The sequence below is a fragment of the Sturnus vulgaris genome, chromosome 2, assembly GCF_052056855.1.
Source record: "Sturnus vulgaris isolate bStuVul1 chromosome 2, bStuVul1.hap1, whole genome shotgun sequence".
In the NCBI taxonomy this organism is placed as follows: Eukaryota; Metazoa; Chordata; class Aves; order Passeriformes; family Sturnidae; genus Sturnus; species Sturnus vulgaris.
The window spans coordinates 21049781-21074547 of NC_142244.1; the positions used below are offsets into that span (position 1 = coordinate 21049781).

Genomic DNA, 24767 nt, shown 5'->3' on the forward strand with positions numbered 1-24767 from the left:
AGCCCCGGGCACCGGCACCCCTGGGCACCGACACTCCTGACACCGGCACCGGAGCGCTGCCGGCACCGCCATCCCGGGCACCGCCATCCCGGGCACCGCCATCCCGGCCACCGGCACCTCCGGCCACCGCACCGTCCTCCGAGGCGCCCGACTCCGGAACCGAGACCGCGGCAGCAGCAGCGGGAGCGAAGCCCCCGGCACAGACCCCGAGACATCACCGGCACGTCGGGCAGCGCTGCCCCGGGCACCGGGACCGAAGCCCCAGGGCACCAGCACCGCGCTGCGATGCTTCCCGGGGCGGGTCCCCTCGCCTTCCTCCTGCGGTGCCTCCTGCTCCTCCTCGCCTCCGAGAGCCGAGCCCGGGCTCGTAAGTCTGACCCGCTCTTGTCCCGGCTGCGCTGCTGCCCTCCGTGCCCCAGTTTGCCGGCACCGGGGTCCCCAGGAACGTGCGGGGGTGCTTTGGGGCACGGCTGAGGGCACAGGGAGGCTCCTGACCCTGGCAGGTGTTGGACCTCCGTGGCTGGGATGTCCCAGCCCTGCGAGCAGCCAGGTGTCCTGTCCTGCGCTGCTGGGGACAGGGCTGTGTCCCCCTCTGCCTGCTGCTGTCCCCGCCTGCTCTGCGGGGCACCGAGCACTGCACTGAGGGGGCTGGGGGGCTCCGGGGGCTGGAGGAAGGTCTGGGACCCCCTTCCACGGGCTAGAAATGCCACAGAGCAGGAGGTTGTCTTACAGACCTTCCTCTGCTCAGATCCCACCCTGCACGAGTGCATCTCCCCTCCGAGAGGGGACGGGGACAGGGACGATGCCTCCCCCGCCCCAAACAAAGCTGGGGGCTTTCCTCCATATCCATCCTTTGTCCGTCCCTTGTCCATCCCTCAGTCTCTCTCACTTTTGCTCCCAGCGGGCTGACTGAGGCACAGAAGGTTTGGCATTAGGAAGGGAGGTTTGGCACTTCCCACAAAAAGGCTTGAAGGACTTGGCCAGAGCTGTTCAGGAGCTTGGAGGGTGCTGGACGTGTTAATTGGGGCTTGGCTTGGGACCCTACCAGTGGGTGCTGAGCACCCTTGCAACTTCCCAGAGCCACCAGAGCTCTGAGCAAATTGAGCAGGACCTGGTGTGTCCCTACATTTCTTCTTGCCTTTAATCTCCTGGAATCCCAGCAGTCTGCCGGTGGCTTCGTCAGGGTGATTTACAACTTGCCCGCTGCCAGCAGTGCATTAGGCACTCAAATAATCATCCTCCTGGAGTGTGGACCCAAAATATGAGCGCTGGATTGCTCATCCCGACTGTGGGGTGTGCTGGGGAAAAGGCGGGTGGATGGATGGGGCTTTGCAAAGCCCTAGAGAGCAAAATCCGAGTGAATTCAGCTCCTTTCCCTTCCCTGGGCTCAGCATCTGTTTCTTGAGCAGGGGATGTGGTCTGACTCCCTGCCTCTAGGCTGCCGTGGTAGGGTTGGGAAGAGGACAGAGACAGTCCAGAAGGTGGAACAGGTGTTAGGTGAGATGTTTGCTCTTTGGAGGTGGTAACAGCCCGTAAATTGGGCATGAACTGTGCTGGATGGGGCAGTAAGGGTTTGTCTGATTTGGGAGGGAGTGTTGGGGCCCGTTTGCAGGATTTACAATGTTGGTAAAGAGCTGGTGACTATGGCATTGAAGCAGAGCTGGAGCAGGGAGGTCCAGGGTCACTCCCCAGCTCTGAAACACTTCAGCTTTGCCACAGGGCATATCACACCACGTGGAGGGCTTGGCCAGGACTTGCCCCGAGGTCAGGGGCAGGGTGGTTTGGGTGACAGAGTCATCATCAAACTCTGGACTTCTCCACACCATCCACCTCTGCAGCCTCACACTTTTCTCAGGGCTGGGTGTTCAGGGAGAGTGAAGACAGGAATAAATTAGTTACGAGCAGGCTCATCAGCCAAGGGACCTACAGTGTCGTGGCTAAAAATAGGTGAGAAGCAGAAATGCTCGGGCTTGAAGGCAAGTCAGAAAAGAAGAATTTGCCCACAGAAACAGGCTATTTTAGGGGATTTGCACTCCAGCTGAAAAAAATATCAGAGGCACAGGTTACTGGGGCGAATGTGCTGCATTCTGAGTAATTCAGGGGCAATGGTTGAACGCAATGATGTTTTGGCTGGAGGCATTTAAACACCAGCATCTCTGGAGAGCACGGGGCAGTGGTTTTCCCCACGAGCTTGGAAGCTGCTGTTTCATTTCTTTTTAACATTGCTAGAGAAAAGGGGCTTCCCGAGATCCCTGTGTCCCCACAAGTTTGGATCCAGCAGGGATGAAGGGTGCTCCAAGATGGGAAGGACCATGATGGAAAGAGAGTGCTACCACGCCCATGGCAAGGGGCAGGCGAGGGCTGCACGCCCTGCTAAAGGTAACGGAGCATTCCCTTGGGAAGGAGTGGAGGGAAGCAGGAGCCTGTCTGCCTGGCTTCTCCACTCTGGAGAACTCAGAGATGCTTCATCAGGCTGAATTTTCAGAGCTACAGAGTTTTCCGAGCTCCCAAAGTCCCAAGAAGATATTTCCAGCCCAGAGCTGAGCGGGGTGAGCGTGTAGGAATTGATCTGGATGTCAGAGGAGTCTTTAGGATGCCACATGTCAAGGGCCCAGTGTGTTTTAATCAGTGCCCTCTCAGCTAAGTTGCATTTTAAGCCTTTCATAAATACAAGGCTGTCATAAGAGCGCCTGGACTCTGTGTACCAGACAGTGCTCTTTACACTTTATTTATGGCTGCTCTTAAAACTTACAAACTGGTTTGCATGAACTCCCTCCCTCATGCCCAGCACGGCGCTGGCTGGCAGGTGTGTGACCTCCAGAAAAGCTGCTGGAGCTGAGAGCTCAGCTCAGACACGGAGACAACTCCAAAGGTGCCATCTGGGGATGCAGGACTGCCCTTCTCCCTCAGCCTCAGGAGGAAATGGGAGAAAAGGAGTGAGGGGAGATGAGCAAGACCCCACAACCTCTTGTTGAGCCATCAAATTGCTCAGAACACTCCCAGAGACAGAATCACAGAATCACATGTGGCTTGGGTTGGAAAGGACATTAAAGATGTAGGATGGGTATTGTGGGAAGCTTTCCAGCTACCAGGAAATTGAAACCTCACAGGAGGCTGTTGCAGAAGCTCTGAGCAGCATCTTCACAAAGTGGTTCAGAGACAGCAATCCATGGATGGTGTGGAGAAACCCATCCTGGCTGCATCCCTCACAGCACAAGAAGGCAATGTCTCCTTAGGATGTGTCTCAGACACCAGCCACCGACATGATGCCACCCCACAACTTCTTCACCTGCTCCAGATCCAGTGAGAAGCAAACCCACATGACTTTTCTGAGTGTGCTGCTGCTGCTGAAGGTGCAGTAAGATCACCTTACTGATCAGCACGGGAGCAATTCACTGCCACAAACAGCTTTTCACTCCAAGTGAATTAGGATGATATGCAAAGTTTGACCTCTGAAAATGAAATTATTAGCCTGGCATGGGAAGAAATGGTCCAGACCCTCCAGCTTTTAAGCATCCATCCATCCATCCATCCATCCATCCATCCATCCATCCATCCATCCATCTTCATCTTGCTTTTGCCCAAACACCTCTTGCAAAAACATAGCACTACTGAGATGCCAACAAGTGTCTCCTGCTGCCCAGCACTGCCAGTCAGCTTTAATTTTACCAGCAGGCCCTTTGCAGACATGAATCAGGCTGCTTTCGAGGGCTGGACCCAAACCAGGGCTCCACTTGTGATTAAATGTTTGAAGGAAGCAGCCAACTGGCATGGGAGCCTGTGAGCTGAGCGGGGCCGCGTCACAGTGAGGCAACTCGATTTCTTCACCCTCAGCATAATTCATGAGGATGCTGCAAGCAGGGAAAGATGAAGTCATTTTCTCACCCTTTTGCAAAACTGTGATTTTCTTTTTGTTTAGTTTTTGTTTGGTAGTTTTGGTTTTTTTGTTTGGTTTTGTTTTTTAGTTTTGTGGAGGTTTTTTCCTCTCTCTTCTGGGGTTCCTCATGTTCAAGCCTCATGCTCAGCAGTTTTGTGTGGTTTGCTGTAAGCTCATGACCTGCCTGGCCAGGAATAGGGAGCTGCTGACATGTCAAGAGCTATGGGGACAATGTGAGCTCCTGATCAGGGAAAAGGAAGGAAAATGCCTCTGCCTGTCCCTCTGGTGACATCCACTCCAAAGCTATAGCAAACCTCCACATCTGCAGATGTCCCACGCTGCTGTGCCTGGGCCAGGCAGTCTGGACAGCTGGTGGTCACCACTTGGGAAGGTACAGCCTGGAGAATCAAGTGCTTAAAACCATCCAAGAGAGGCTCAAATCTGCTGGCAGGCCTGGAGTTGGAAGAGACCTACAAGGATCTTTGTAGACCCACAGGGCTGCCTTTCCTGCTGGCCAGAGGGTCTGGCCATGATGGAGCATCCCCTGGGTTCACCCTGAGGAGGGGCATGAGCTGGAGGAGGGACTGCAGCCCACCCCAGCACATTTGGGTGAATTTTATCTGGTTGATTGCAGAAATCCATCAAGCAGGTGGCATCTCCAGCTTTGGCAAGGTGGCACACAACCAGCTGGGCCCTCTGAGCCACTGCTGTGTCCCAGGTGACAGAGTGGAGCGTGGGGTGGCTCTTAGCATCCTTGGGGCAGTGAACTTCACTGAGATAATTCTGGGGACCCTTTGCTATTCATTAAGGAGCCTTCCCAACAGCCTGGCAGGGTCAGCACCTACAAGCTCACCTGAATTCATGCACTGTGTGGTGGGAATCATGCCTTGGAAAACAGCTCTCCCCCTCTCCTGCATCCCCAGGGTGCAAGGTTTTAAAAGAGCCATAAATGCCTCAGGAACTGTAAAGTCTCCACTGCCTTCGAGCAATGCCATCACCCAAACTACCTCAAATTGCCTCCATGACATAACCTTTTACATCACCTTTGGTTTTCAGAGGGGCTGTGAGCACGTAAACCACGAAAATCACATGCAGACCTGGGCTGGTCAGGGCTTTGGCAATGTCACAGCAGTTTGGGACAGTGGGAGCAGCACCCTGGCTGTTAGAGGGTCCAGGTTCCTGCAGGCCCTGCCAGGTTTGGAGCTCACTCCTGCAGGACCAGGTGATGCTTGTGGGTGTGAACATTAAGGGTGACTGAATCTGGGCTCTTGGCCAAAGTCCTGAGGGGTTTGAGGTGATCCTGGCCACACCTTGTCCCACGGGCTCCTGCTGCAGGCTACCAGGTCCTGCCAGGAGATTGGTTTGTAACTATGGACTTGGGATGAGGGAGGTGGATAAGGACCTGCTAAAACATGGGGAGGGCACAGGTCTCCAAAGGGATCTCCTCCACTGCTTGTGCTGGGCACCATCTCATTTGTGCCATGGTGAGGTTTAACCCATACCAGTGGAGGCAGGTCTGGAGCATTCCTGGGACAGACACCTCCAGTTCAGGAGCACAGCTGGAAACTGGCTCTTCTCAGGATAACAGGATCAAGAAGGAAAAAAAAACCCATGTGTTGATGCTTTTGGGGATGAAAAGTGGGTAAGGTGGACTTGCTGTCCCCCTGTACAGCCCCATAAATCAAAAAGCAGCCACTCAGTCAGACCAGTGCTGCATCAAGCCAGGTAAAACCAAAGGGCTGAGACCTGGTGGGATGGCACAAGCAGCCCAGTCCATGGATCCTTGAGAGAATGAGCTGAAGCTCTTAGGGGGAGCAAAAGGTTTTTACCCAGAACGTGTTTTTACCCAGAATTTTTTTGTTTGTTCTTTCCGCCACCTTTCTTCTTTTTGTTTCTTTTTGGGTAACAGTGAAAATGTCCCCTAAATTCAGGGTCTCCCTTCTCTGTCACCACTCCCAACCATTCGAATCTCACTGGGGGAAATTCCATCCTGAAGCATCACCCTGAAATCACCTCTCCATCTTCCAGTGGGCATTTCTGTTTTATAGTGAAAACTCTATTTTCTGCCTCAAACCACCCATTCTGTTCCTTTCTTGCAAAGGGAGTCCAGTGTGCTCAGAGGAGTTGCCATTGGGGTGGGATGGGTCCCAGTGTACAAAATGCATGCAAAAAAATAAAACTGGGGGGAAACACAGTTCCCTTACGGGGAAGGAGGCTCTCCCTTTTCTCACCCAGCTTCTCCTGGTTCACTTGCAGGGCCAGACACGTTCTGCGACTTCAACGGCAAGAAGTACAGCCCTGGGGAGAGCTGGCACCCGTACCTGGAGCCCCAGGGGCTGATGTACTGCATCCGCTGCAGCTGCTCCGAGGCACGTCCCCAGGGGGCTGTGTGGGCTGCCAGGGACACTGCTGCACTGCTGCTGCACTGCTGCTGCACTGCTGCTGCTGCACTGCTGCTGCTGCTGCTGTGCTGGGGCTTCACGAGGCAGCTTTGAAGCAGATGGGTCCCGCTGTGTCACTTGACCACAGAGCCCTTTCCTGTCCCATAGTGATGCTGGATTTACCTCCTCCCTTTGGGAAAGCTGTCCCCCTGGGGGGTGTTGGGTTGATCTTGTGAGGGAGCTGCCGTTGAGCTTGAGGAGACCCTTTGGGTACTTCAAGGGAGCTTGTGAAAAAGATGGAGAGTTATTTTTAATGCTGGAAGATAACGATAGGACAAGGGAAGGGTTTTAAACTAAAAGAGGGGAGATTTAGATTAATATGTTCACAAGAAATTGTTCCCTGTGAGGGTGGGCAGGCCCTGGCACAGGGTGCCCAGAGCAGCTGTGGCTGCCCCTGGATCCCTGGCAGTGTCCAAGGCCAGGCTGGAGCAATCTGGGACAGTGGAAGGTGCTCCTGCTCATAACAGGAGGTGGGACAGATCTTTAAGGTTCCTTCACAGGTAAATCGTTCAGTGACTGCATGGTTCTGCCTCTGCAGCACTGGTGGGCTGTGGCTGGAGGTGGCTCAGGGCTGCTCTCAGATGATGGGTGGCCTTGGCTGATGAGCCAGGGCTGGAGACATCCCTGCTGGGTTACAGCCAGCACGGTTTGCTGTGATACTGTTGTGTTCCTCCTCTAGCAGGGCTGAACAGTGAACTGAAGGTTCCCTGTGGACTAAACAAACCCATCTTTCTGTCCCAGAACACCAACATCAGGTGCTACCGGATCCAGTGCCCAGCTCTGCCGTGTGCCAGCCCCGTCACGGACCCCCAGCAGTGCTGCCCAAGGTGTCCTGGTAGGTGGCCATTCCTCAGGGGTGGGGTGACAAGGTGGCCACGGTCCTACAGGGCAGTGCCTCCACTGCTGCCACTTGTGGCAAGGCAGCAATGCTGCCTCTGGCCCTGGCCACCGAGCTCTGGCTGCTTTTTCCCTCCAAAAGTCTCATTTGGATGGAAAAGGGCTCTCTGCCAGGCCACCTTCTGCCCCACATCCCAAGAGCTTTGTAGGGACAAAATGTCACTTCACACTTCGGGGACAAAACAGAAGCTGGCAATTTATTCTGATCATTTGCCAGCAAAGTGTCTTGGATTTAAAAAGAAAAAAAAGTTTTTAAACAACTTCCTTCTCTGCACTGGAGACTATCTAAAGTTTTAGCCCCAAAACTTTTCCTATCTTGCTGCTACTGATCACCTCATTTTACCTCAATATGTTCATTTCACCCCCACAGATTACCTCAAGATTTAGCCCCAAACCCTTCCCTACCTGAGTGCTGGCAGAGCTAGTCAAAAACCATCAGTGATTTGAGAAATTAGGAATAAAAAAAAGGGAGAAAAACTCATTAATTTTCATTTTTTGCTAACTACCCATGAGACAGGCCCTTTTTTCCTGACTCCATCTGAATTTGACAATCGTTACAACCAGGGGAGGGAAAAACCCAAGAATTTTGTTAAGAACCTGGTGAGGTCAGACTCCCAGGTTTTCCCTCTGCGCTGAGCTCAGTGCAGCCCCATTCTCCCAAAGCTTTTGGACGCTGGGTCAGTGAGCAGCCATGCAGGGCCCTGGCCACTTCACAGTGCCCGTGGTGTGTAAGGGCTGCAGGCTCTTTGGGGGTGGGCTGCTGGGCCATCAGTGCTGCCCTGGGGCCAGCCAAGGGCTGCCTCTCATCCTGCTCCTGTCTCATCCTCTTTTCCAGAGCCACAATCTCCGTCTGGGCTCCGTGCACCCGCCAGGTCGTGCCAGTACAACGGGACCACGTACCAGCAGGGAGAGATGTTCAGCAGCAGCGAGCTCTTCCCCGGCCGCCAGCCCAACCAGTGTGTGCAGTGCAGCTGCTCTGTAAGCCACCCTGGCACCCGGGGCTCTCCTTCACCCCAACAGGGTCCCACCAGCTCAAAAACCACAGGAGACCTGGCAGAACCAGCCCTGGGGGGACGGTTCGTCATTGGCGTTGGGTTATCAGCTATAGATCCATAGATTCAGAAAATGGCTCAGGTTGGAAGGGACCTTAAAGCTTTTCTGGTTCCATCCCCTGCCATGGGTAGGGACACCTTGCAGCACACCAGGTTGCCAGCCCTTTCCCACGGGTTGGGATCCTGTGAAAATCCATCAAAAGCAGAGCTCTGACACTTTGCTCGGGATGTGTGAGGCAGCCTGGCCAGAGGCCATGGGAAGGTGTGTGGAGTGCCAGGAGATAAATGGAGCAGCTCCTCCTCCTTGAGATGGAATGAGGAAAGGGGATTGAAGGTGCTGACACTGCACTTGGACACGGCAGGGAACGGCTCATTCCCTCTGCTGCCTCTGCCATGGAACAGGAGATAGGTACAGGTGTGGCTTTCACCACCCATCAGAGCCAGGCTCCACCACTCTGTGCTTTGCTTGCAGCAAAGGGGGGACCAAGTTTGGCCAGGAAATATAAAAGGGGCAAAAGAGCCCAAACCACCTCCCTCTGTCATGCCAAGAGTGGACACAGCTGATGCTGGACAGAGAAGTATCTGTGATCCTGGAATAGCTGGTCTGAGCCTCTGGTATGTGCACCCACCTCAGAGCTGGGTGGCAGGAGGAATAAGTGACACGTAGAAATGATGCAGCTTTCGAGGCTGGCTCATCTCTTAGGGACCCCAGCTGGATGGTGGGAAACACTGGGAAGGAGCCCTCCAATCCAGCTGTGTGTGCTGATCCACCACTGTCCCCAGGAGCCCGTGGGGCTCCATGTCCCTCCCGCCTGTCACTCGGGCTCTGTTTATTTGTCAGGGCAATGCCTTGGATACAAAGGGGAAAATAAAGGGCTGGCTGTGGAGCCTTCAAAAGGGGGATGTCCCTGGGCTGTGTCTGATGTTGTCAGCTGCTAGAACAGCTGCGTGAACAGCTGGTCTAACCCTCTGAAAACTGCCCCAAGACCAGAGCCTGTGGGATAAATCCTGCTTTTTGTGGCACTGGCTCTTTCCTGCCTGGGGCAGGTCATTGCTGAGAGCTGCTGGGCAGAAGGAGAAGGAAGGAAGAGGCAGGTCTGGACTCGCCAGGTGGAGAGCAGGATTTGACATGCAGTGACCTCTGCCAGATCCTGTCACCCACCAACCTTCCCTCACCCTCTTCATGCTCCTCACACAGCGGTCTGGCTTCCTCATGGGAGAAGAGGCAGCTGTGGTTTGGTTTTCTAAGGATATCCTTGGCTGACCTCTTGGTCTTGGTTGACTGGGAGCTTGTGGATACCCCAGAGAGAATTGCTGCACGGAGAAGACAACCTTGCTGTCGAGGTCTGGCAGCTGAACATCCTTTTTTTACCCTTTGGCAAAGCAGCAAAAACTTATTCCTGCAACAAACTGGTGCAAATTTGGAAAAGTTTTTGGCTTGGGTTTGAAAGGGACCTTAAAGCTCCTTCAGTCCCACCTGGGCAGGGACAACTTCCACTATCCCAGGTGGCTCCATACCTCACCCGACCTGGCCTTGGACACTTCCAGGGATGGAGCAGCCACAGCTTCTCTGGGCATCCTGTGCCAGGGCCTCACCTCCCCTCACTGGGAAGAACCTCCCAGTGATTGATGGTAACTGTGCAGTTTGAAGTGCTGGCAGCCCTGCATGGGGGACATACAGCTCTCTATAGCACTGACAATGTTTTTTTTCCTCCTGCCCTCCTAGGAAGGCCAGATTTACTGTGGCTTGGTGACCTGCCCTGAGCTGCTGTGCTCCTCTCCCCTAACTGTGCCAGATTCCTGCTGCCAGATCTGCAAAGGTAATGGGCTGGGACTGAGGGCTGGGAGACTCCAGCTGATTGCCACCTGACTGTAGGAGCCATTTCAAGCCACTTTAGCAGGATTTTGGAAGCCTGGGCTGTAAATCAGGCTGCTTGGTTGCACCAGGAAGCAAAAGCTGAGGGCTTGGGTTTTCCTTGGGTAATATGAATTGTATGTGCAAAGCTCCTGCACATGGAGGAGAGCTGACAGAGAGCAAACCTCCATTCAGCCCCCAGCATCTTCCAGGACAATGTTTTTCCCTTGCAGATGGCTCCTTTGAGAAGTCCACAGAAGAGGAACCCCTGCAGTTAAACAGAGGTGTTGTACGTGACATTTGCATTTTAAAACTCCACTTCTTGCTTGTAGCACAGCGCCCTGAACAGCTCCCAGGATGCCCTTGCACATTGTCCTCTGCAGAGAAATCAGCCCCAGCAGCTTTAGGAGGACACTCAGGTCCTTGCACAGCAGAACCATGGGCACCTGGTGTGCAGGTGAATCGTGCCATGGAGCTGAATCTAGCTGAGAGAGATCAGCCTAGGTGAGACCAGGAAAAGACTTCTACTCTCCCTCAGCAGCATCTCAGGGATGTGGTTTAGTGGTGGACCTGGCAGTGTCAGGTAAAGGGCTGCACTCGATGACCTTAGAGAATTTTTCCAACCTAAATCAAATTATTCCCATTCTATGATTCTATGACATCTTTGGAAGAGCAAAAGACCTGCAGGAAGTGGAAATCTGGGACACTTCTCCTCCTTGTTGGTCAGTGTTAAACAGCCAAAGGACATTGTCAGGGCAGACCCAGAGGTGACCAGCAGCCAGCCCTGACCCCTATCCGTAGAGTCAGAAGCCCAAAACTCTCTTGGGAGGGGTTTTCCTCCAGGAGAAGGTGTCTCCTCTCTCCTTGGGGATCAAGGTGTCCTGCCTCCCACCAAGAGGGCAGTGCTGGATCTGGCCACCACTCTGCCTTCCCCAGGCTGTTTGTATCAGCAGCCCCAGCAGGGAAAAAGTGACTCCTCGGCTGCTGAGGGATCCTTCACAGCGACATTTCAGAGCTGGGCAGCCCATGCCAGGTCTGTGGGATTAGATCACTTAGCTCCTGGCTCTGCCCTTTTCCATACTGCTCCACCACCTATAAAACCTCCAAAATAGACACAAGGGGACCCTTTGTGCTGCGTGTCTTGTCCCAGCACTGTGCTCTTGGAAGCCTAGGATGTTCCTGGGATGTTCCTAGGATGTTCCTGGCATTCCAGTCCTGCTGGCTGGCAGCCCCTGGTGCCTACCAGGTGAGAGAGCAGGATATGGCCCATCCTCACCTTTCTGATGCTGTCTGGACCACACAGATGCCAATCCTCATTTTCCCATCTAGGGAAGACCAGCCCATTTCCCATTCCCATTTCCAGTGTGTTCTCTGAGGGCATTGGGTTGAGCTTGAGTAGGGAAAGGTGCTGCCCCAGTGGGGGTGACCCACATGAGGAGGACACCAGTGTGGGGCACTGACACTGACTGCTCAGCACCCCTTGGGAGGTGGCAGCAGCAAGATGGGGAAGGGGCTGGAGCCTCAGGAATGGCTGAGGGAGCTGGGAAGGGGCTCAGCCTGGAGAAAAGGAGGCTCAGGGGGGCCCTTGTGGCTCTGCACAACTCCCTGACAGGAGGGGACAGCCAGGTTGGGGTCAGACTCTGGGGGAGGTTTAGGTTGGATATTAGGGAAGCTTCTTCCCCCAAAGGGTTGTCCAGCCCTGGCACAGCTGCCCAGGACAGTGGTGAGTCCCCATCCCCACAGGGATTTAAAAGCTCTGTGGATGTGGCACTTGAGGACATGGGATAGTGGTGGCCTTGGCAGTGCTGAGGGAATGGCTGGACTCTGTGATATCAGAGGACTTAGTCAACTTTAGTATTTCTGTGATTTATATGGCTTGTGGGTCATTGCTTATCCCTGTGGTCTCTGCCCCTTCCACTCCTGATGGAAGGTGTGCAGGACACTGCATGGCTTTTTCCAGCATGCTTTGGAGTGAGAACAACTCAACTGCCAGGGTCTGAATCCCCTCTTTTCTCTGGCTGCTCACAGAGACACTCACAAGACCAGTGCTTGGGAGAGGTGGTGGGGAGGAAAGCACCTGGAGCCACCGTGGCCACTGTTCTCAGTTCTTCCCTGGAGTTAATTCCCAGGAGCTTCAAACCCAAGGGAACAGGAGGCACCACCGTGAAGATTGTCTTGAAAGAGAAGCACAAGAAAGGTAAGGGATGGAGAGGCCAGGCAGTCTGTGTGTGACTTAAAGTGGCTTCTCCAGAGCTTGGAATTCTTCAGGGAATCTAATTCAGAGACAGGTTTCCACCAGCAAGTCCTTCTCCCCACCCTTACACAGCCAGCCTCGAGCAGGTATCTCAGTGCTCATGGCCACAATCTCCTGATTGCACGAACCTACTGCTCTCCAAAATGGGTTGGAAGAAGACTGGTCCTTAGAAAGTTTTGGAGATCTGGGACTTGGCAAGGAAGGAGCTCAGCTGGAAGACTCCACATGGACCTTCCAGGACAGTGCCACAGAAGGACAGGATATTCCTCCTTGTGCAAGTGCTGGGTCTGACCCAGTGCTGTGCCAGGTGTTCCTCCTGGAGGAGAGAGTAGCACAGTGAGATGAGGAGGCAAGCCCTTGATCCAAAGCAGGGAATAACAGGTCCTTTCTCCTCTTGGCCACTCTCCCACCATTGTGCCTTCGCAAGGGCTCTTTGCAGTCCTCGGAGATGAAGGCCTGGAGGAAATTTTGGGACCTCCAGAAATTTCCATGGAGGAGTCAGCAGGTGGCACTCTTCACTGTGCTTCATTCCTGTGACAGCCTCGCAGGGACCCTGGCCTTCCAGAGGTTGGGAGGCAGGTGAGGTCCTGCCCACGCTTGCCCCTGTCCCCAGCATCCCCAGCAGGGTGGTCCAGCCCAGCAGAGCCATGTCCTGGCGCCTGTTCCCTGTGTCCCATGGCACCTCCTGGGGGTGGTGGCGGTGACATCCCGGTGCCGCTGCTGCCGGATCCGCTGCCAGAGGAGCTCGTTCCTCCTCACAGCGGGACCAGCCGTGTCTGAGGGGCTGAAAGGCAGGGACTCCACCTTGGGTTTACAGACAGGAGGAGGATGTAATCCCACAAGCAGCTCTTTTCTCTCTCTGCAGCCTGTGTTTACAATGGCAAGACCTACTCCCATGGGGAGGTGTGGCACCCGGTGTTCCGGCTCTACGGCCTCCTGCCCTGCATCCTCTGCACCTGCAGGGACGGCGTCCAGGACTGCCAGAAGATCACTTGCCCCAAGGAGTATCCGTGTGAATATCCAGAAAAAGTAGATGGCAAATGCTGTAAAGTATGTCCAGGTAGGTGAGATCCTACCTGTTCCTTAACCTTAGTTTGAAGCCTCAGGCTGACAGATGTGTAGGGATTCAGATTGCTGGTGGCTGGAATTCACACCAGACACGTTCAGCAGGGCAAGCACTGATGGAAGGGTTGGCTTGCCTTGGAGGGCAGCAGGACTTTCCTGAGGTAAGGAAGATGCACTGACCCCCAAAAGGTTCCATCTGTTGGGAGGATGAAGTCTGGAGAAAGATGCTTGAGGCAGGACACGCTGAGAGTACTCAGATGGAAGATGTTTTCAGTCTGTCCTCCAAACCTCCAGGTGGGACAAAAAGTCGAGGGTTAAATTGTGACAGCTGAGGTGTAGGAGTGAAGGGAGGAGCAAGGACACTTCCCAGGAGAGGGGCTGTCTGTGGTACTCATGGTTTGCTGGAACTGGAACTCCCCATCTCTGCAAGGGGAGGTTGAACACACAGATTTTAGGGTGGTCCAGGTAGAACTGGGCTGGGGCTGGAATATGGAAAGGGGCTGGAGCCCCAGGAGGGGCTGAGGGAGCTGGGAAGGGGCTCAGCCTGGAGAAAAGGAGGCTCGGGGGGGACCTTGTGGGTCTGCACAACTCCCTGACAGGAGGGGACAGCCTGGGGGGTCGGGTTCTGCTCCAGGGAACAGGGACAGGAGGAGAGGGAACTGTGCTAGGGGATGCTTGGTTTGGATGTCACAGAAAATTTCTTCTCCCAAAGGGTTGTCCAGCCCTGGCACAGCTGCCCAGGGCAGTGGTGAGTCCCCATCCCCAGAGAGATTTAAGAGCTCTGTGGCACTTGGGGCCATGGGCCAGCAGTGCCTTGGCAGTGCAGGGGGAACAGTTGGACTTGATGATCTCAAAAGTCTTTTCCAAATGGAATGATTCTGTGATTCCATGGTGGAGAGGACCTCTTTTCCTTCTCTGTTCAGTGTGTTTTGGGTCTCTCAGCTCCCTGGTTTTTGGAAAGCTGTTTGCCTTAAGCCACAGACCTGGCAAAGCTGTGGCAGGGCGTGACATCTCCTGCTCCCAGTGGAGAATGTTTTGTGGATGATAGCTCTCTGTACTGACATTTATCAGGAGATGTTCAGCTGGTGGACCACCCACTGCTGCCCTAGGGAGGCTGAAGGTACCTGAGTGTCTGAGCCTGGCTGCAGGTGCAGAAGTGATCCCCTCTGACCTCATCTTCCAGTGGTTTCTGTGGAGGGGTCTCAGCCAGGAGAACAAGCAAAGGGCACTGCCATCTTTTGGAATGGCTGCAAAGTCATCTGAGCTGAGATTTTCAAGGTTTTCCAGCCCCTGAGAGGAGAGGTTCTGGGATGGCCTCCCCAGGGGAGTGAAGGGCAGAAGCTCAGCTTGTTTTAATAAGGTTTTTGATATGTTTATGAGCAGGATTTATGATGTGGTGCCTGGTGGGAATGGGATGTGATGACTGAGCAGAACCCTTCCAGTCTTGCATTCCCACTCTAGTGGGTCTCTCTGGTTTAAATCCGACAACTTTCCCTGCTTGCATCTCTCTGCTGTTCAGACTTCATTTTCTTTCCAATTAAGCACCCTGATGCAGCCAAAATGATTTTGTTCCTGCTTTCCAGTTCTCACAGATAGTGATCACACACACACACATTGCTCAGCCAAGCTACATCCTTGCCCTTTCCTTCACTGTGTGGAGGCTTTGCCCAGGCTCTTTTTCCAGCTGCTTTCTGTGACTGTCCTTATCTTCCTCCTCTGTACCCAGTAAGTGAGGAATGCTCAGTGATTCTGCTAGAGGGACCCCAATCCTGGCAATTGCTGTGCTGTGTTGTTTGGATGGGGGGAACACTGCTGTGGGCAGAGCTGGGGACCACGACCTCTGTGTCCCTGCTCCTCCTCCTCCATGCTCTGGGCACTCCAGTGGCTCTGGTGTGATGCTCCTTGGTTGTTAAATTCCTGTTGAATTCCAGGGGTTCCTTTCCTGCTGTGAAGGCGGGGCTTTAATCACAGACTCCATGCTCTTAAAGGACTTTTCCAGCTTTAACAAGCCCATGCTTGTGTCAATGCCCTGGAGCAGGTGAAGGTTAAGGCTCTGGGACAGGTTTCCCTGCTCCCTGACCCCTCACTGGGACAGGTGAGGGTGCTGGGCTGTGTCATCCCCTCTGCCTCACTCCAAACTGCAGAACTGAGCACCTGTGCTCTGGTTTACTTCCCAGTAAAAAGATTGGTATTTCCATCCCCTCTCAGACAAGAAGAGCTCAAGACCACCTCAGAAAGCCTGGGGGAGAGCAGAATCAGGCCTAAAATAACTGTCTCACTAAAATAAACCCCAGGCATCTATTTATAGCCAAACTTTCTTTCGAGTAGTGTAAAAAGCTTCAGCATCCAAACTGACTGGGAGAACAAGGCTAAATTCAGCAGAGCTGGGCTCCTCTGTGTTCCAAGGACCACAACCAAAGGCAATAAATCTGCTTCCAAAACCACGGGGGATTCTTAATTACTCCAGATACATTTGAAAAAAGAGGGGAAAATTAGCAGCTCTTCTTTACCAAGAATGCTGAAGAAGTCACGTAGGACCCAGAGTGATGTCCTTGTGGTGACACCCCGTGTGGGGAGGGTGCTGGGGCTGGTGCTGAGCCCACCTGTGGGCCTGAGCCAGGCTCCCCTGCTGTGGGCTCGTCCCTTTGCTCTCCTGATGTTCCTCCCTGAACAGGAGCGAAATGGGAAGTGGGGAATCCAGCCATGGATGGCTTTGTGGCTATGGTGGCATCAAGGTCACTGAGGAGAGCACGGGGGATCCAGATGGACAAAATCCCCCTTCCCCATCCCCTCTGCTGGCACAGAGGCTGGGGGAATGAAAAACGTGAAAATGAGGAGGTCCACAGGTCCTTTATTTACCTCTGCTTTGCTGCTGGTCCTGGAGCTGGGGATCAGATCGTGGGACAGACACGTTTGTGCCACGTGGCACCAAACGCCTTTTCCATGACCTGGGTGCTGAGATGGTGCTTCCTGCCCCTGTCTAATGAACTCTGTGCTTGCTCTTGCTCAGACACCAGAGTCAAACCCACGGATGAGATGGCCACGCCGCGGTGTGGCAGGAGCCCCAGCCGTGTCCTGGTGTACACGTTTGTGCCGCCGCGCTCCGAGGCCTCCAAGGACATCCTCAGGACCATGGCCATCGAGAAGGAGCTGGCAGAAGAGGTGGAAATCTACAACTGGAAGCTGATTAAAGGTGAGCACCTTTATGAAAGCAGCCAGCAGAGCAGGAGGTGTGTGTGGAAACCTGATGCTTTCCAAGCTTTGTTCAATTTTTCTGGCTTTTCTCGGGGTGCTCCACCCCTTGCGTGGTGAATCAAAACCTGCTGACAGCAGGCTGGCTTTTCTGACTCCCCATTTCACACTCTTTTCCTGCATTCCACGCAGACCATGGGGCTGGAAACCACTTTTGGCCCCACTAACCTCACCATGAGCTGCAATACCATCTGGAGGCACAGCACATGGGCAAGCAAGACAGGGGCCTTGGGGCTGCTCCTCCAAACCTCCCTGCTCTCATGCCAAATGCACATGGAAAACAAACAAAAGAATTGTTCTGGTGACTCTGTGGTTTTGCTTTTGCTCTTCTTTTACATCCCAGTCCACCTACAGCTTGAAAGCTGCTGCACAAGTGTGTGCAAGGGGGATGAGTTGTCCCCAGCCCACTTTTGGGATGGGTGGATTTGGATGCTCCTGCTGGCATGTCCTCTGGAGCTCAGAGCATGGCAAACACGCTGTCAAGTGGCTCTGATCTCTTCTTTCTCTCTGCCCACACCTTCAGCTTTGCTCTTATGGACTGGAGGAGTCCAGGGACACCCAGTCCAGGAGATATTTGTGCTGTGTTTCTCTGTGGCCCAGGGAAGCGTCCCAGTGCCCCATTCCTGAGTTTCCATTGGACATACTCTGCCCCAAAAGCTGGAATGCTTGATGTTGGTCGTGTGGATACAGTGACCTTTGGCCTGTGTGTGCTGGACATGTGTAACCATTGTGGTCTCCTGGTATGTCCATGTTTCACACCACTCCCTAGGGACAGCTCAGCCAGCTGCTGACACTGGGCACACGTGGATAGCAGCCTGAGACGTTAGCTCCAGAGATGGAGGCCTGCTTGGCACCATGTTTCCATGCTGCCCCTGCCTGCTCTGCCCTGCCCGTGCCCCCCTGCCTGTGCCCCCTCACAATGGCACCTTGTAGCTGAGGACAGCTCTGAGCTCTGGGCCCCGCCGCTTCCTGCCCTCGCTCCTTGGCACGGGGCAGCACCCAAACCTTCTCGGCACCTCCGAGGCCAAAAGCTTCACGTCTGCCTGGAGCTCCCAAGCCCTGCCAGCCAGGGACAGGGGAGGCCCTTGTCCCCGAGGCCAACACAGCTCTTTTGCTTGGCAGAGCGAAGTGTTATTATTGGGAAAGAGCATGAGCTCACTCACATATGGATTCCACCTCTCCATGGTCCATCACTCTACCAACAGAGCAGCGTGTGTGGAGTACAGAGGCTGCAAGTCCCACCTGGACCTCGTCCATCTGCCTTTGTATGGGCTCATGATACCTACGTGGCCTCAGCTATTTCTGGGCAGGACGGTTTCCTCCACGAAGCAGGAGTTGGGAGGAGAAACCAGCACCAACTCCCAGCCAAAAGTTTTACCCAGCTGGCTGGTGGTGCACAACTGGCCTCCAGAAGAGTTGCAGTGTGGGCTTCCTCATCTTTTTAGGGGTCTGAAGATCACCAGGAGTTTTGAAAAGGGACTTGCTGATGTTTTTGACCAGTTGTCCTCTAGCTCTCCCCATCTTTTGTCCAAATCCCCTTTAAAGCACCAATAACAGTGGTAGGTGCCTGACAGCCCCAACAGCTCACTCCATCTCATCCCAAACGCTGCCAGGAATGCTCCTGCCTGCTGGATGCATGTGAATGCCAGGAAATGGCATTGCCCTGTGCCAGCTCCATCCATCCTGCCTCTGCACTGGTGGACTGCTCTTAACTTGTGCTCTGCTGATTCCTGCTGGAGCACAGCCTGTGTTCCTGCACTGCTCCCCAGCTCCTGGCATGTGTCAGCACCACCATCCCGGGGGCCAAAGGTCTCAGGCAGCTCTCTGAGAGCTCTCAGACCATTATCTAGGTCGGTTGATTAAAAGATGTTTATCTCTTGTAGGTCTTGTTTAAAATATCCTCTTGGTTACTAATGTGCTGGAAAGTGCTTCATCAGCCCCGGGGACTGTAAGCACACCCTCCTGCTCCTTTCTAAGTATAGACCAGAAGGATTTATTGAACACTTGTGCCTTTCTTGCGTCAATAACAGTTTTATTACCTCCAGCCAGTATCTTCTTTTGTTACTGGTAGGACTTCTTTACCCAACCCACTGAAAGGACTCATTAATAGTCCAAATATCCATCTATTTCTCTCTACGCCTTTGACTTCCTGTACTAATTTTCCACAGTTGATAACATCTCATTTATATGGATTGTGAGGCAGTTCCCCTTCATTACATACTCTTTTTATGTGTAATTGCTGCTGGGAATCAGGGAAAGTCTCTTAACCAAATAAGGGGGACCACGTTGCCTCTCCCATCTGCTGGCAGCAAGAGGCTGGATGCTCTGGGAGCCTGAGTGAGAGGTGGGGAAGGATATTCCAGGCATACCTGCCTGGTTTGTCATGCCTTGCAGGAGAACGGGAATATCATAATCCCTAATCCCACAGGAAGGTCACTTCCATTGCTAAATGCAGGTTCTGGTTTGCATGGGTCAAACATCTGAGTCAGGCACCTCCACTGAGGGGACAATGCTGGCAGGGGCAGAAATATCAGTCTCTGCTGAGGTCACTGGTGTTTTTTCCTGTCCTGGAGCAATTTCAGCGCTGCTGACAAAGAGATAGAAAGCTTTGGTCCCTGGCTGCTTCCAGGAAAGGAAACCATCTGAGCATGGAGGGGTCTCTGCAGCCAGGGAGCACAGGTGTTTGAGAGTGAGCAGAGGGGACAGGGATCCCAACATCCCCTTGCTCTCACCTTTATTTCTTCTATGCTTTTAGGGGAGATTGCAACTCCTGCAGGGCGAGGTGCTTCCTGGAGCAACAAAATCCTATTGCTTTCACCTGCTTCATGGTGAAACACGCTGATTTAACAAGCTGTGACTCTTTCCATAGAATCTTAGAAAGGTTTGAGTTGGAAGGGAGCTTCAAGCCCGCCCCATTCCACAGCCCTGCTGCGGACAGGACACCTTCCACGAGACCAGGTTGCTTCATCCTGCCCTTGGACACTTCCAGGGATCCAGGAGCAGCCACAGCTTCTCTGGACACCCTCTGCCAGGGCCTCCACCCTCACAGGGAAGAATTTCCTCCTAATACCTAATCTGACACTTAAATGAGATGTCTCCTGGCCTCGGCCAGCCCTGGATTCATTCCCAGCTCCCACCAGGCTCTGGCAGCAGGTCCTGCAGGACCCCGGGGCAGACAGTGTCAGGAGGGCACAGAGAATCCAAACCTTGGATTGGGCATTGCAGAATCTGATGCCCTGTGTCCCCCTCTGCAGGAATATTCCATCTGATCCAGACCAAGAAGATCAGCAAACAAGAATTCAAGCAAGAGGCACAAAACTTCAGGCTGATCACTAGGACAAATGAAGGTAGGGAGAGAAAAATGCCACTTCCTCACTCCTCCAGCACTCCCTGCCCCAACCAACCTCCTGATTTCCTGCTCTGCTGCAGCCATTCCAAAAAGGCTGTGTAAATCCCAGCATGGCGTGGGGAGCTGAACCTTAGGGAAAACACTTGTGCAAGTGTAGCTGGGTTGGGGCTGACCTGTCTTCACACCCATATGCAACACTCCTAGTTAACAGCCACGTTTTCACTTTATGATATTGGAAAGGGCAGCCAGATTTCTAAAAGTGGCTGCAGTCTTGTGAAATCCAGAGGTTTTGTCTCTCCAGAGCCCGTAAAACTGTTTGATTTTTATATCTAATCCATCTGGTGCTCCTGGGAGCATGGGGGGGAGAACAAAAAAATGGTGCAAGGGATTAGCAAAAAAATAAACTGTTGAAATATTTTTAAAAACCACTCTGGATGTTCCGGGATGTGAGTGAACATGACAAAGAGCAGGAGTGCCTGTGCACATGCTGGGAGTGCCTGTGTGGAGCAGAGCTGCCACACTGCTCCCTGCTGGCCTCCTCTCCTGCCTGGGATGGAGTTCAGTGGGATGAGACCCTGCAGCCTCCAGCTCCCGTGGGTTATGGGGTCAGTGGGAGCAGTGCTGCTGCCCAGGGCACTCCCGGTGCCCCAGGGATGCTGGGCTTTGTCTTCACCCCCAGTCCATGTGGGACAGCATCTTTTCACCAAACCCTGGGGGATTTTCCAGCCCCTGCTCCCAGGCTGGGCTTCACACCCTGGTGGAGTCTCTGGCTCCTTCTTCTTGCCTCAGTTTCTCCTGACAAATAACCCTGTTGTGAAAACATCCCAATGCCGGGGCTGCAAGTCCTAGGAAAGCTCTGACCCACAATTTCTTCACAGCAGAAGAGTAATTCAGCTAGAAAATATTCCCTCCACCCCCGGGGTGATGACATTGGGACTGCATAATCCTTGCTGGGATTGCACTGAGGGAAGGGAACACCTGGAAGGAAAGCACCTCCAGCCACCTCCTGCACATCCAGGGATTCTTTGGGGGAGCAAGGAGAGGGACTGGGACACTTTGTCCTGGTTTGGAGGAGTGGGGCTTGCAGCTCCACATGTGATTTGATGCAAATCTGCAGCTCCTTGGGGGACTAAGAGGGGTTCCTTCTTCAGCAGTATTTTCCCCTACCATAGGTTGCTGAATGAAGACCCAAGGCTGAGGCAGCAGGAGAAAATGAATATAAGTGTGAGGGTTTTGAGCAACCCACCCCAAACTAATGGGGCTGTCCATTGCCCATGAAACCGAAATTCTGGTTTTCTGAGGTTGAGACAGAACACAAGCAAAATGCTTCTTCCCCTGAGAGACAGAAAGTCAGCCCAAATCTGAGACATGCCAGGGAGGACATGGACCCAACACCACATCAAAGCACCCTTTAGAGAGGTGGAGAGGGAGATTTATCCCTGTTTCAGCCTGAGCCCCTTTTCTTTTCACACTGTGCAAGTGTTTTCCAGAAGAAGCATTGTAAGTGCCATTGATTGTGCCATTATAAGGGTAAGAGCCCCTCCAAGTTAAAATCCCATTTTAACTGCAAGACTACAAACCTGGGGCTGGGATCCCTGATGAGCTGCTCTGACCAGGGCTGGTGGTGTGGGCAGACCTCTCCCACGGCGAGGTCCTTGTGGATCCTCCAGTGCTGAGGGTGCTGCAGGTGGGGGAACTGTGCTTTCCTGCTCCAGGGCTGTTGCTAATGTGTGCCTGTCCTTGCTCATCCAGGTCACTGGAACATCTTCCGAGCCCAGACGTCGGAGCTGAGGATGACAGAAAGCCCAGAGAAGGAAACTAAGAACTTGTAAAGCAAAGAACTTTCCTCTAACTATTGATTTATCTCCACACAGACACACATACACATATATATGGACTCCAGAGCTGCATTATTAAATAGACTGGCACTGCAATACAGGTTACACTAGTGGAAATTCCAGCAACTCCAGAGAACGATCCCAGTCCATCCAGCTGTGTGGGTGCCTCTCTCCAGTGGGAGAGGGCAGGAGCTTGGCCATCACCTCCTGCTGTCCCAGAGATGTTGGATGAGCAGAGGGAGGAGGGAGAGACCTGGTGTGGCACGAGGAGGTGGGATCCACCCTGGACACCCCAGCATTCCTGAGGAGCATCAGGAGCGTGCAGCAGAGCAGAACATGACTGTGCTTCTTACCAGCTGCTGGTGGAAAGATGGCCTGCAAAGAAAGAAAAATCATCCCTCTTCTCTTCCTTGGAGCCCCAGGGAGCTGCAAAGGGCTTTCTTTGGCTGAATGCCCTCCTCCAAGGGGTGTTTTCTGAAAATCTCCTCCCTTCCAGCTGGGATGATTCTTTTCCCTCTTTGCAGGTCACTTGAAAATGTAGGTTTTGGGAGGACCCACCTGCTGGCAGGGTCTGAGACCCTGAACACTGCACTAAGGTTGCTACTAAGCATTTATTGTGCTATATATTTATATCTATCCTATATAATATCTACGGGGCTGTATTCACAGGAGGGGCATCTCCCAAAGGGCAAACAGGATCATTTCTGCAGCATGGGGAGGAGGGCGTGCAGCAGCATCACCTTCCCTCTGTCTGGAAACAGCTTTGGGGGATTTTCAGGTTGTTTTGGTACATCTATTTATCCCTGGATTCTTGTTTTATTCTGTTTTGATAAATCTATTTATTTGGAGATCCAACTCTGTCTGACAAATCTGATTAAAAGTCTTCTTGATTCAGCTAGCTCTGCTGCTTCTCCTTTCCCTGTAGGGTCTGTGTTAAGATTCGGGGGCCCTGGTGGGGTCTTGCACTCCCTCAGGCCACATCCCCAGGGTCGGGATGCAGGGAAATCCCACAGATGCTTTGCTCCTCCATAGGGGATCACCCCTTCCCATTTGCCTGTGGTCTGCTCACGGCTCTGGGCTGAAAACAGAGCCGGGGGCTTGGGCCCTGAGCTGGCTCTGCTCACCAGGGTCACACAGTGGGGCTGAGCTGCCGAAGTTTATCCAGGAAAAAATCCCTGTGAGGCTTTGAGCATGAGGGGGGCTCCCCATGAGGTGAAGGCAGAGGGGCCAAGCCACCTCCCTGCCCCAGAGCCGCCTGCATGGCTGCAGCAGGGAGGATGCTGCCAGTCCTCGGGCTGAGCCTGACCCCTCACTTGTCAGCCTAATTAGCTGGCCCTCGTGTGATCTAATTGGCGCTGAGCCGAGGGCCAATTTGTGCTCATTTACCAGAAGTGGAGGTGTTTGGAATGAAGCTGCTCTGGTGGGTTCATTGGGAAGGCTGGGAGGAAACCAGCCTGAATTCTGCACTGCCTGGTGCAGGTGAGGTTCCTGCAGGTATCTCCAGTGTGCTGAGCCCATACAGGCTGTGCTGGCACCATGGACACTAAGCCCAGACACAGACACAGCTCCTGGGAGCAACCCAGCTCAGTGCCTTCCACACAGAGCTCCTCTGCCATGTCCAGGAGGGTGCTGGATGCTCCGTGGCCAGGAGAAACCCTTTGAGACGTAACAGAGGAACCTGAATGGGGTCAGTCTCTTCTCCAAGGGAACAAGTGGCAGGACAAGAGGAAACGCCTTCAAGTTGCACCAGAGGAGGTTCAGGTTGGATATTAGGGAAAATTCCTTCCCCAGAAGGGCTGTCCAGCCCTGGCACAGCTGCCCAGGACTGTAAGGGACTGTCCTGCTAGAGCACTAGGGACAGGCACAGGGGCCACACGGGCTGGTGGCCAAGCTGTGTCTCAGCACTGCTGTGGTGGGGCACAGGGACAGGCTGTGGTCAGTGAGCAATCCCTGCAGTGGTGTCAGTGATTCCCAGCCATTCCCAGGAGCCTGTCCCCGCGGGGTACCTCTGGGATTAACCCCTTTAATTGGATCAGCAGCCCCAGGGCAGCAGCCAGCACCTCGCGGTCGGTGGCATCGCCTTCCTCGCCCCGTCGCCCCGGCAGGCACGGCCCCGGTGAGACCCCGAGCTGTGAACACGGGGTTGGTGCGGGGACAGGGTGACACCGTGCCCTGGCACCTTCCTTCCCTCACAGCACTGCCTGTGCTTGCACATCTATGAGCGAGGAGCAGCCTCAGCTTGTGGCTGCAGAGATGCTCATGGAAGCATGCAGTTGTTTGGGTTGGAAAAGATCTTTTCATTCTCTCCAATTCCCTGACAGGAGGGGGCAGCCAGGTGGGGTCAGCCAGGTGGGGTCAGGCTCTGCTCCCGAGGAACAAGGGACAGGACAAAGGTAATGGCTTTAAGCTGTGCTAGGGGAGGTACAGGTTGGGTATTAGGGAAAATCTCTTCCCCTAAAACGTTGCCCAGCTGTAGCACAGCTGCCCAGGGCAGTGGTGAAGTCCCCCTTCTGGAGAGATTTAAAAGCAATGTGGATGTGGCACTTGGGCACATAGGTCAGTGTGCTGGGTGCACATTTGGACTCATTGATCTTAAAGGTCCTTTCCAACTTCCATGATTCTGTGGTAAGCTCAAAGACGAATGGTTTGATGAAAACATCGAGCTCTCCACCTCTCTGCACAACCTGGCTGATGGCCCCTGCTCAGGACAGGCTCCTCCTGAACAGCCACAGGGCATCAGAAGGTGTTTCAGCCAGCCTGGGCCTTTGCTGACGTGGATGAAACCCATGAGCAGAAAGTCAGCACCCACTGGTGCCACCACCAAGCCAGAGGAGCATCCAGGGTCTTGAAGCTGTCCCCTGGAGGCAGCCCGATGTCCTGAGAGGAA

General features: G+C 53.8%; 1 protein-coding gene across 1 annotated transcript; it reads left to right on the forward strand.

The window, feature by feature from the left end:
• Positions 1-205: 205 nt before the first annotated feature.
• On the forward strand, positions 206-22774 carry CHRDL2 (chordin like 2). Its single transcript, XM_014888706.2, has 11 exons — positions 206-367; positions 6134-6246; positions 7060-7153; positions 8051-8193; positions 9994-10087; positions 10356-10411; positions 12151-12319; positions 13242-13436; positions 16452-16634; positions 19948-20040; positions 21795-22774. The coding sequence occupies exons 1-11, from the start codon at positions 286-288 to the stop codon at positions 21872-21874; spliced, it is 1302 nt and encodes a 433-aa protein (XP_014744192.2). The 5' UTR covers positions 206-285; the 3' UTR covers positions 21875-22774.
• The last annotated feature ends 1993 nt before the right edge of the window (positions 22775-24767 follow it).